Source organism: Trichoplusia ni, chromosome 6 (assembly GCF_003590095.1).
Source record: "Trichoplusia ni isolate ovarian cell line Hi5 chromosome 6, tn1, whole genome shotgun sequence".
Lineage (NCBI taxonomy): Eukaryota > Metazoa > Arthropoda > Insecta > Lepidoptera > Noctuidae > Trichoplusia > Trichoplusia ni.
This window is the reverse complement of record NC_039483.1, coordinates 12,096,230-12,108,105: the sequence shown is the minus strand read 5'-3', so window position 1 is coordinate 12,108,105 and position 11,876 is coordinate 12,096,230. Positions and strand designations below refer to the sequence as shown.

Genomic DNA, 11,876 nt, shown 5'->3' with positions numbered 1-11,876 from the left:
AGATCGTATCACACTATCGTTTGTTGAGTCACCTTTGTGCTGTAAGGTCACCTGTTCATTTACTTAGATAAACTAAGATTGACGAATACCGGTTCTTTTAACACCAGAGTCGCCTCGTTCCTTAAACACGCTGATTAGATTACAAATACGAAAACAAACCCATAAATATTGATTACAAGTTGTTTTTTCGAACCCGTTGGAGTAAGTGTAAAGTTCTGTTCGATTGATTTCTTAAAATATGATCCTCTCTTAAGCTATAAAGTAGTCTTAAGCAAAATAAGTGTCTTGTGGGTCAATTTGTGGCCATAAAACTTATGTACTAAAATCATATAAATACCTAAATATTTAGTTTTTTAAATAAAAAGTTACTTAAAACCCAAAGTGGTAACCTATTATATTTTTATAATAAGCAATACAAATCGCTCTTTAATTGGGATTACAACTGTTTTATAACATGACATGATACTTAAAGTCACGCGAGCCCACTTTCAGTGTTTATCAAATTATTTTGTAGCACCTTTTATAATTAGCACCTATGTTAAACTACGCAAACAGCCTGTAGAAACGTGACTCGGCGAGGTCATTAAGACAGCACAAATTTAAGGTTCCTTCATATTTTCGCCCTAATTTTCAAGTCAGATGGCTTGAAATTTATGATATTTACGATTCGATTTAAAACCGGTGAATACTTGAGTGACGTAATACCGTTTACCGAGATCTTCAAATCTATGTAAGCGACTAGCCCGAGGCCCTTAGCAACACACCCAGGCGGGCGCACATTCATCAATCATGAAAGGCCGCACGAGAAATAACCGCTGGTTGGCATTTTATTTACATTCAAAAACGAATTCCTCATTATAAATATCTTAGACATGCATCAAAATATCTCTATCATTTTCAGAATAAGGACCACCTTGAAGCAAAACGGTTTAGCTTATACTGCCTACGTATAATAGCTCTAAACTTTTTGATGTAGGCCGCCTAAGATACCAACAGTTTAGGTAGATATAAAATCAATCGTTTTAGAAGGTAAGCCTACGTTTACAGAGCTTTAACGAGTTTGCGTTACCTACTTTTCGTGCGACTAGACGTTGAGTAGAAAACATCGCGATCTCAGTAAGTTTGTATAGCTCTTGCCAAACGTTTCTTTCCAATTACAATCGCTGCAAGGCAATAACGAAATTGCAAAAGTTGACACGGTAACGTAGCTTCTATAAAGATACGTCGGCTCAGACATTCAAGCGAAGCTTAAAAGTTTTCCGCTTCCAATTTTCGCGATGGACACGGTTCAGTAGGTATTGAACTTTAAGTAAAACCGTGTTGGTTTGCTTATTTAGTTACAGGAACACTTAATATACTAAACGTATTTTCATAAATATGTAATTCAAATCCAGCCTTATCATCTATTTCTTAGCAATTTCAACGACAAATATGTAAGTCAAATAACTATGTTATATTGCACTCAACAGTCTGCTGGGCATTTCATCAATCACGTTCTTAGTTCGTAATTATGCCATAACTTAGCCGTGTAACGGTGTACCCTGATTGTTTAGCAATTAATTTTAATCGCCACATAATAGGTGGCTCGCGTCGCATGAATATTCGCTAAACAGAGCCTAATTTAGATTACAACATAGTTAACAAATGAGACACATTAATAGCAGACTTAGGTGTGCGTTTGCTAATTAGGTCTATAGTTGTTTCAAACAAAGCAAACTTTAGAATTGTGTTTTCATTAAGGTTCTAGGTAATAGCTTACAAAGCTAACGTTAATTCAATGAATCGAAAATTGGGTGCGAACTAAATATTGGTGTTATTAACTGAAAATAAATTACATTATCAACACCGGGTGGATGTGTATCCGGTTCAGTGAAAGAAAATAATGAGAACAGGCATTATTATATGCAGAACACCGCCATATCCACAGCATTAGTGAAATTAAAAGCATAAATTTTAAAATGCAGTCATGCTTACGCATTAATAATAATTATTCATAGGAACATACATGCTCGTATGTGTACAAAATTTGATTATTGATATCAATTTTAATATTCTCGTTACGAATGGGTTTTAGCAAAATTGTGATGCACGCTTTCTATAAAACTAGGTTAGTACCTAATTGGTGTATAAATGACGTTAAAATGTAGTCATAAATGTCAGAGACAAATTAAAGTTAATAAGTACTTGATAAGTGAGGGGTTTGCTAGTTGAAGCCGCCAAAAAGCAACGCCAACGCGCTTCCAGTTTAGTTAGATGATGTTCATTTGGCTGCAAGACCAGCGTCTGCAGCTGAGAGTGTTTGGCATACCGGGACGGTATCAGCTGCTTTTCCTGGCATCATCGCACAGGTTAAGAGCCAAACGACTACAGAACACAATGTTTAATTCCGCGGATGGCCGAGGATTAGAAGCCAATAAGCAATTTTCCGCTGCACTTCATATTGATCTTACCTTTCTCATTAAACTTTTTTTTTTGTTGCGGTTACATTGTGATTTAAAAAAATTATTACATGTTTTATATACTTTCTCTCAAAATGAGTAGGTATAACAAAATAAAACCGCAGATGGTTTTGTGTTCTAGAGGTAGAAATTCGGACACGGCAAATTGAGAATAATAGTCGTCTATAATAAGTATTAATTGTGAATCTTTGCCATTGGCGGTAGAGACAAAATTGCCTCGTACTTCTCATCGAATATAACTCAATTGTCATTGGTAGAGTGAACTTATATTTGTGTTGTAGTTAAAGACCTATTTAGCTCGTTGAGCGAGCTTCCATTGGACAATACAAGTACACTTTACAAAACTAGTTAGCCGGCTGTAGAGCGCAAAGCTTGCAATATTGATTCCGATATCCTACTTTTGTTTTATACAGTACGCTATTTTGAACATTCAACCAATTTGTTCTGGTTTGGGTGACATCTGGTAGTATAATGGGAAGTGTATTATCCTTTATCCTCAGATTCTTGAATGAAGCACTAATGTTTAATTATTATTTAAAATGTTATGCGCAAATTGGTCATCGATAAAAATAAACTTTATAATTTAAAGTTTTATGCATTATGTGGAGTTAGGCGCAACGTAACACTGCTATTTAAAATGATTATGTGCTTTATCTTTGTGTCTGTTTATTAATACGCAAGTCATCGAACACTCCCAGATAGGATAATACGCTACAATAGTAGCCAATTGACATAATTACATATATGCAATATACTAAAGTTAACATTATCCTCCATGAAACAACGATATCTTACTAAAACTTATTTTAATAATTAGTGTGTAGTAGAGTTTCTAATATTTACTAACATAAGTAGATAATGTAATACTTACATAGGAAAATGGTAGGTACCTCCGTAATTGATCACCGTCCATTGCGTGACTTCAAAGATAGCAACTACGCAGAACAAGCAGTCTTGTATCTAAACGGGTATCAGTTTAATAGGAAAACTCTTTTAATTTCTCGATCATCTAATTAAATCCAATGTTTTCATTACATATCGTAGTGTTACTGTTATTTTTCGATTACGATTTTTTTCTACCATCTATTCAAATCTTGCAACTACGTACTTTAAAGAACATTTCACAACTTCACAAGCTACACCATAACTAATAACAGCATGCCTACACTTTCTTTATGTACAGTGTTTTATTAGTTTATCGACTGATATAAAATCTCTAAAGTACATAATGTACAAAATTAATATTTCAGCTATCCATTAGATTGTGTGTACTTACTATCGCAAAATTAGATTGGTAAGTTGATTGATTGATAGCCACAGGGAGGGGCGTGCGTCGAGTCGGTGTCCACTCGTAACACAGCTTTATTGCGATTACCCGTCTTATCCTCGTATTGAAATCGTGAAATACACTCTTCATTTACTTACCGCGTTGGCGTGAATAAATAAATCTAAAAGTTGGTAATTGCTATGCAAATTCCACTGTTTCTACTTATAATGCAAGACGAGAAATGGTATTGTTTAGTCTACAAGTTAAAACCAATTCAGTAATTCAGTTATTGTATTTTTCAGGGTTTTAATAAATAATTGATTAAGTTTTAAATAAATCAAATTAATGATGACAACTGCGGTTTAAACTTATGTTGTCATAGATAATATAAATGTCTATTATCGCAAACTGTTTCACAGAATTGCGAGTTTTTTTATTAAATGATACTTTATGTGTTTTGATAAATAAATAAACTCAAAGTTTAATTTATATTTTTAAATAAAACATCTAAACGGGATATAAGTAGTTTATTACATTACCATTGATTGAAACAGTTACTGATTCAAAATTTTAAGGCATACAATAATTTTGACACTACAAGTTTGCATTACTTTTAGCAATGCGAGTACATTACTTAATTTCTAAACATATCATTCGATTATCAACGAACCAATAGTCCCCGATATACCCTCTATCACCTTCATTCTTCATATTAAATGTTACAGTCTCGACAATACTTTAACCATTATTTGATTAAACATTTATATGTACATGCTAAGTATTAAGTAATAACATAAAGAAATATAGCCATCAGCAAATAACTTGACAAAAGTATGGACTTTTAACGCAAAGTACTGATATCTGTAGATAATATCTTGACCCCAAACTTTGAGAACTTTTAATCGATGAAATTAAACCACTCTTATGCTCAAGTTATTTTCTAATAGATACCCATATCAAAGCTTCCCAATCTGTTACAAATCGCTTCTGGAAATTTCTAAGTCTTCCTTAATGTCTGAGTTCATCATCTGTCTCGACAGCCTCACAGCTATGATACTTGGAGGACGTGTCAGGACAGCTGTCAGCTACAGACAGGTCGTCAGACGAAGCCGCCGGCGCCTCATGAGCGGCCAAAGGCATCAGCTCTTCGTCCCCACCGTCGTACACCGGCGTGCAATTCCGTTTCACAGTTGCTATAGGATCGGCCTCGCGTGTCCAGTAACCTGTGTTATTTTCATATTAATGGTTTGTGTCAAGGATTTTCTTATGTGCTTGTTGACCTTTGACTTAAATTAAGTGTTTGGAAATTGTGTCTTAAATTACAGTTTAGGGCTACAAATGAGTTGAGAGGGACTACTTATACAGATTTTGCTGGTTTGTCAAATTTGTCGGATCATAGTATTTTGATAATACTGTTGCTTGCATTCGATAAACGAAATGTATTGAGAGTGAAAATAATATGACTACAATAAAAGCAACAACAAATATCTGTAGAATAAATGTGGGGAGCAAACAGAATTAGAATTCAAGTTGCAAAATTTGTTGGTCAACACGGAAATCGTATATTGTTTATGTAGAATGTAGAGCGAGACTTACTCGGTCGTTTCTCAGGCGGTACAGGCTGGACCGTTGTCGGCGGCGGCAGTTTCGCGGCAGCGCGCAGTTTCCTAGGACTCCTAGCTAATGCATGCGATATACTCGGCAGCCGTATATCCAAGTGCGAACCCCTCTCGGTCACTATCTTATTATTCATCGCGTACAGCTTCGTAGTGATGTCCCTCGCTATTAGTGTTGTGACCACACACGCGAGATACGGCTCCTTTACAAAAAGATATTCGAGGGAGCTCCTCTGCCAGTATACGTAGCGACATGATGATGCTGCTACAATTGACACCTGGGTGAAAAAAAAATGTTTTATTTACAAAGCCTTCATTTACAAGGGCAATTCCTCAAAAACTTCTGAAATTATAATACAAATGAGATTGAGATGATTACTTTTTTGTTCTAGGCGATGGACTGACATTCGTCTACATCGCGGTTCCCGACTCCCGAGTACCTAAATCTACATATCAAAGCAAGATGTCGTTGATACCGATTGGACACAGTAAGTATTTACCGCTGAGACTATATATCATTTAACTTTACCTAAGAATTTACAGGCTTATAAAGATATGCTGGTGTAAAATTGGACCACACTAGGCAATTGACCAATCAATAAAAATCTGAACCTTTTTGAACCCTATAGAAAATTGAATACACAGGAAAGACATTACTTTACCTATATGATTACGTCAAAATAGTGTTGGTCGTTATCGCGGCTGTGTAAAGAAAGAACGCTATTACTAAAGTTGATGAGTGCTCGGCCACATTATGTGGGCGGCCGAGGGCGGCGCGCGTGCGGTGCGCCTGTTTTAATAAAGTAGCCAACTAAATACGTGACGTATTATTATGCTCGTATGATGAACGATACCATGAAACGGGAAACTTACATTAAATGTCTATTATGACAGCTATATTTAATAATCTCGCGATTAATATTATTGTTTTAACTGCTCTACCATTATGGCAATGTACAGGTGTTTTCTTTTTGTTTTTCTTTTTTCAGAACATTTTCACGCGCTTTACATTCTATTTCTTTAAAATGGGTAATTTAGAAAGGAATTGTGAATGATTGATATTGTAGATATAATTATCGTAGCGTACTTGAAAAAATAATGTAGAGAATAGTAATCTGTAAAGGAAGAATAAATTGAATCGCTTTATCCAACTATTCCTCTGACTCCAAAACAGAAGAAATTGTCGAAATAAACTTTGGTAGGAATCAGATTCACTCCCATTTCTATAATTCACGCCAACAAATACAACTGCTACATCTAAAGTGTATGTCTATAAGTCAATGTGATTGATGTGTAAAGAAGCAATTTAGGTAAGTTCCGCACGTCTTTGCGAGACTGTTAGACTTCATCGATATTTAACCCAGTTTCTTGCATTTATAGCCACTTCGGCTGTTATACAGCCATATCAGGCAACAATTAGGTCAGCGGAATGGGGTAGGTAATGCCAAAGCACGATCAACGAGTGAGTACCGATCGCGAAATACTATCAGATGGTGTTAACCTTTATTCACGTAAAGAAATATTAACAAAAGCGAGAAATTGTGCAGGCTCGAAAGGAATATGGAAAATAAACATATAACATTAAAAAGTAACACGTAAAAATAAAGCGAAACATATATTATGCTTGATGTTTGTAAGCCGACCCAGTGAAGGGTGCAAACACACGTCAATTTTGCAGAGCCGTTTGTAATACGATTGAAGCTTTTTACTTAATGGTACCGCGATCTAGGGGTTGAGTTGGTAACCGAACCCATAAGCGTTTCTTTGTTGTACCTATGACTCAGCTCCGAGGCGCCACACGAGGCGATATCACTTAGTGATTCGTGTCATTGTATGTAAGGTTTAGGCGTGATAACATGGCGTCTTATCTTAGCGACTCTATTTGCTTGGAGTACGAAATCTTTTAAAATATTGCGACTTTTTTATCGTGTTTAGAGGTATAACTCTTAGATATCGCTTTCTAGGCCAAACGAATCCGGTAAGTGTAGGTATCAGCTATAAAATGTTAAAGTTTAGTATTCAGTACTACCTGTAGGCTACCTAAAAACCTGACATATAGGTATATCGGCGACCTTTTACCTGAAATATACAAAGGCGTTATCACGGCTGACACTTTGAACAGAGTAATTGGCGAGCATCGGGTTGGCCAGCGAGGTGAACACGTCGCAATTTATGCGATTAAGTTTGCAGTTGTTTATGACCTGCCTCGTTGAGCTTCAAGCGTCTAGTATCTGCGTAACGACTGTTGGCTTGCTTTTATTACCCATTCTGATTGGGATTTGTAACGATGGAACGTAAAAAAAATGAACGCTGATAAAATGAGTGCAACGTGGTTCTGGTTTTATGGACTTATATTTTTGTTTTGGTTGGTTGAAATGGTATTTTAATTTTTGGCAAAAACTGATATTTTTTAGTTGAATTGGTGCTACGTAATTAAATTAAAAAATAGCCCAACGACATATTTCAAACTCAAGTTGCAAATTACGTGAAAAAAAAACCAGCATTTGATCAAAGTACTGCCCTCTTAGTTCAAAAAAATGGGGTTAATTATAGAGCAGCGTGATATTATCCCGACCTTTAGTCATTATACCAAAACCCGATGTAACATTTGTTTAAATAGGTTAGTAGATTCTGGAGCGTTCACTACGGTGTCAGGAACTCCGCTTCCCTTGAATAATGAACTCATCAGGTCGCTACCCAACCGTGTTTAGTTAGTTAGCCCCATTGCCTTGCTTAACAAGGTGACGTTTTACACCAAGCCCTTATTATGCGAATAGAGGTGCTTTTAGATAACATTAAACACAATGACTGCTCGAGAATTTTCTTTTTACATTTTAGTTGGTGAGTAAATTATGTAAGAGCTACAAAATGGGGCACGTGGTTTGAAACGTTATGTTCTTTATGTAGAGTTAGATAAGAAACAATATTATTAACATGTATTTATGATGTAAATCTATATTCTGTAGAATATTATCTTACCTTGAACTTTTCGTCGATGGTAGCACGACTTGATTCGAATTCCGGGGAATCCAAGAATTCACATGGCAGGATCGGATGCAAGAACTGATGTCCGCTCATTACGTTCACCTACATAAAAAAAAAAATCTTATTTTATATACTTATGTGTCGTTCACGGGTCAGTTTCGGTAACTCACCGAAAGCAACATCAGAGATTGTAAAAAATATCTGCTACTATTACTTATAATCCGAAGTTCCTGTATGCAAAACCCGCGGTTCTAAAAGTTAATTTACAAAACTTTTAAGTGGATTTTCGCCGCTATGTGAAACATTTTAAAAACCGATTTCGGTACCTTTATTTTGGAGTTGTTGAAACTATGAAATTTTGGGATGGTGAAATATCAAAATTTAAGACTACATAGATTTAACCTTGATAATGAATAATTATACATATATGTCTCATCTTTAAGTATAATAGTAGTCTAAATATGTTTAATCCCTAGTGATTAAGTCACCTTTTTAACGAACTTAGGTAAAAAATTATAATTTTTTCCATAGTTTAGCCAATTTTGTCTAGCAGACATATTTTTCATCACCCCAAGATATATTGATGCTTTAGTAAAGAGTGAAAATCGATGTACTTCAATATTATCTAAAGGTATCGGGTAAAAAGCACGTCCGTGTCGTTACGCGAACTAGGGAACGCCATAAGTATTCATCTCATACATTGCCTCCAACATGCAGCCTGAAAAATTGTTTTAAATTTTCCAACTGTATGAGTAGCTATGGAATACAAACTTTGCATTTGCATATTTTGTGGCTACAGAGCTCTAAGGTGGAACTAGCAGCTTTTAATATTCATAAGTAGTAAGCTACTAGTGCCACTACACTTCTATAAGAAACTAGTGCTTATCTGTATAATTTAATCGGAGTAAATTGTGCAAATATTTATATTTTTCCAATCTATATGACTTCTAAACATTCTGTTTTAACTAACATACAACAAAATATTTACGGTATTTTTGTACAAAGATAAACGGAAAAGATAAACTTAATATTTTTTTAATTAAAGCTACTTTTGATTAGTATTTTTGGAGTTGCTGAGTAACGATTGTGGTTCTTGTGGGCAATTTTTCAGGTTCAAAGAACAAAATTAGGGTAATAAGACCCAACAAAGCGCTCCCCTTCTGCAATCACCGAAAGCGCAAGGGACGAGTTTAATTAAAAGACATTCTATACAGTTCTATCGTACCTACTTACAGTAACGTAAATATAATGGAACTGGTGTTTATTGGAAAAAAAATATCGATACTCACGCAAATGTGCATAAGGAACAAAAAAATACAAAGTCTAGTAGACTAAAATTTTATGCAGGATATAGTAGAAACTAGAAAAACTTGATCTAAAAACCTACCTTTCCAGAAAGAAGTAGCCCTAGACGGTCAGTCTTAGTAAGGTTCTGCATGGCGTAGGCCTCGCCCGCGTGTAGCGACATCACATGCGCAAAATCCGGGGAAACCATCCTCTTGAACTGCAATCTTGATACCTAGACCAGAATGTAAGACTCAATTGTGTATAATATACAAGTATTGCATTATTGTAGAGCTACATTTACAAATTTTGATTGTAGATTTAGTGATGCTATCATGTATGTATTCGATGTCTAACCTTTCCGTTTTAAGTTCACTAGAGTCATTTTGCATTTAAGTAACGAGTTTCCAGCAGATGTAGAAAAGCCACGGCGCGGGCGCTAACACAAATTTAATAGTTACCCGTTATTTAAATCTCTACCTTTAAAAAAATGTTAGCCTTATCTTGATCGGGACCAAATCTATCTATATTCATCTCTTAAATATTTTAAACGGAGTTTCAATTTGTACAGTACCTTAAATGGTTCGAACAACGTATGATAAACTTCTTCGAGTTCAGGGTCAAACTTGACGGGTCTCATCTCATAGACCAAGTAGACGACTTGCGCGAGGTTTAGGAACACAAAGCCAAAGTTCCAGGAGAAGGCGTCGGGTGAACATATGACGTGCCATGCCCATATTGAATACAACATGAAAGCTTGAAAGAAATTATATAATACGTTAAAGCGCTCAGCAAGTAGGCAGTTTATTCAAGTACCTACGAATGACCTTTATTTTGATTAGATCAGTTCAACGTTTAATATTTTATTATATAGGCAGCATGCGTGGTTATTTAAAGTATTACTGTCATTATAGCAAACCGATGAAATAATTCATACTTTATTTTATATTATAAAGCTAAAGAGTTTATTTATTTTTTAGCGACAATCTCAGACTCTACTGGTCAGATTTGAACAAATATTTCAGTGATAGATAAATTCAGATGAGCAATGAAATATGATATAAAAACAGGCAGACGTTGCTTGCGTTGTTTCAATTGTTGAAGTCATGTACGACGGCAAAAAGACTGCGGCAGCGTATGTTTAAGTTAGAAGGTTGAGTCACAATAACCTTTTTTACGCTTGTTTTCAAAGTTGCTTTTTTTATAATGCTTTTGATTAGGGTAAAATATACTTTGTCAAAATAAAAACGCGAAGCGTCGAACGCTCGAAGGCTTTTACAAAATCGTCACGAATCAGTATTAAATTAGTAAGAAGCCTCTGAAATACGTTTTTAAAAAACGTAATGCAAGTGACTGGATTGGAAATTTTGAAAGTACCTGGAAAACAGTCTTCTTGAAATAAAAACTTTTGATTTTAAACACAAGTAAAATATTAACAAAAATGAGCACTATTGTATAAAAAATATTTTTTTTTGATGGGCTATATTGATATTACTGCTTACCAAATATCAAAATAGTGTGCATCCACAATTGTCCTTTTTTTGTACTTGGCGCACAATAGGATGCCACAAAAAGCATGTTGGATAGCTAAAAAAAATATTTAGGTTATTTTATCTTTTTTAATTAGATATATGCATATTCTTGCTGTTTAATTACGTCAGTAGAAATCATTTTCCATAACTTGCCTGAAATAGAGGATGTTGAGGGAACCGCCAAAGTGGACACCACGGCCAGTACCAGGGTCCTACGTACCAAAAACATCATCGATTTAGATTCAACTCTTAATACTACATATTTAGGTAATATATTTTATTATTTATTTAGAAAGACTAACATATTTTATAACATGTTGACGACCGTGACTATAAAGGAAAAAATAAATAAACACGTTATTTACCTGATGGCATAGTGTAATTTACCGAGCCAAAATCTTGAAATGTACCATTTTCACCGGGCCATGAAAAATTATATTCTCCAATTTCTAAATATTCACTTTTTTTAGCAAACACTCCACCGTGCGACATTTTTGTGTTTTTTTTTTTTATTTATTCAATGCTATAATGTGCGTCTGTTTCGATTACGCGAATTTATTTGGAATCTTTTAATTGAAATCAGCAAACGATCTTAAATTGTAACAAATTCAACATTACTTCGACATCAACACGTTCGCGCCAACCAAATCAATAACATCCGCCTTTTCCGCAAACATGGCGCCATCTATGCAATGCCGACTGAATCTTATCAGCTGTTACTTTTGCCTTGTTG

General features: G+C 35.1%; 1 protein-coding gene across 2 annotated transcripts; it reads right to left on the bottom strand.

Moving 5' to 3' along the window:
- Positions 1 to 4,234: 4,234 nt before the first annotated feature.
- LOC113494970 (popeye domain-containing protein 3-like) lies at positions 4,235 to 11,835 on the bottom strand. 2 transcript variants are annotated; one of them, XM_026873518.1, is made up of 8 exons: positions 11,509 to 11,835; positions 11,297 to 11,355; positions 11,114 to 11,198; positions 10,186 to 10,367; positions 9,715 to 9,846; positions 8,322 to 8,429; positions 5,323 to 5,620; positions 4,235 to 4,949 (listed from the first exon to the last, which is right to left on the bottom strand). In XM_026873518.1, exons 1-8 carry the CDS (start codon positions 11,633 to 11,635, stop codon positions 4,735 to 4,737), a joined length of 1,206 nt encoding a protein of 401 aa, XP_026729319.1. In that variant the 5' UTR covers positions 11,636 to 11,835; the 3' UTR covers positions 4,235 to 4,734. The 2 variants fall into 2 exon arrangements, with proteins under 2 accessions (XP_026729319.1, XP_026729320.1); XM_026873519.1 differs by lacking the exons at positions 11,114 to 11,198; positions 11,297 to 11,355; positions 11,509 to 11,835 and adding an exon at positions 10,781 to 10,969.
- Positions 11,836 to 11,876: the final 41 nt, after the last annotated feature.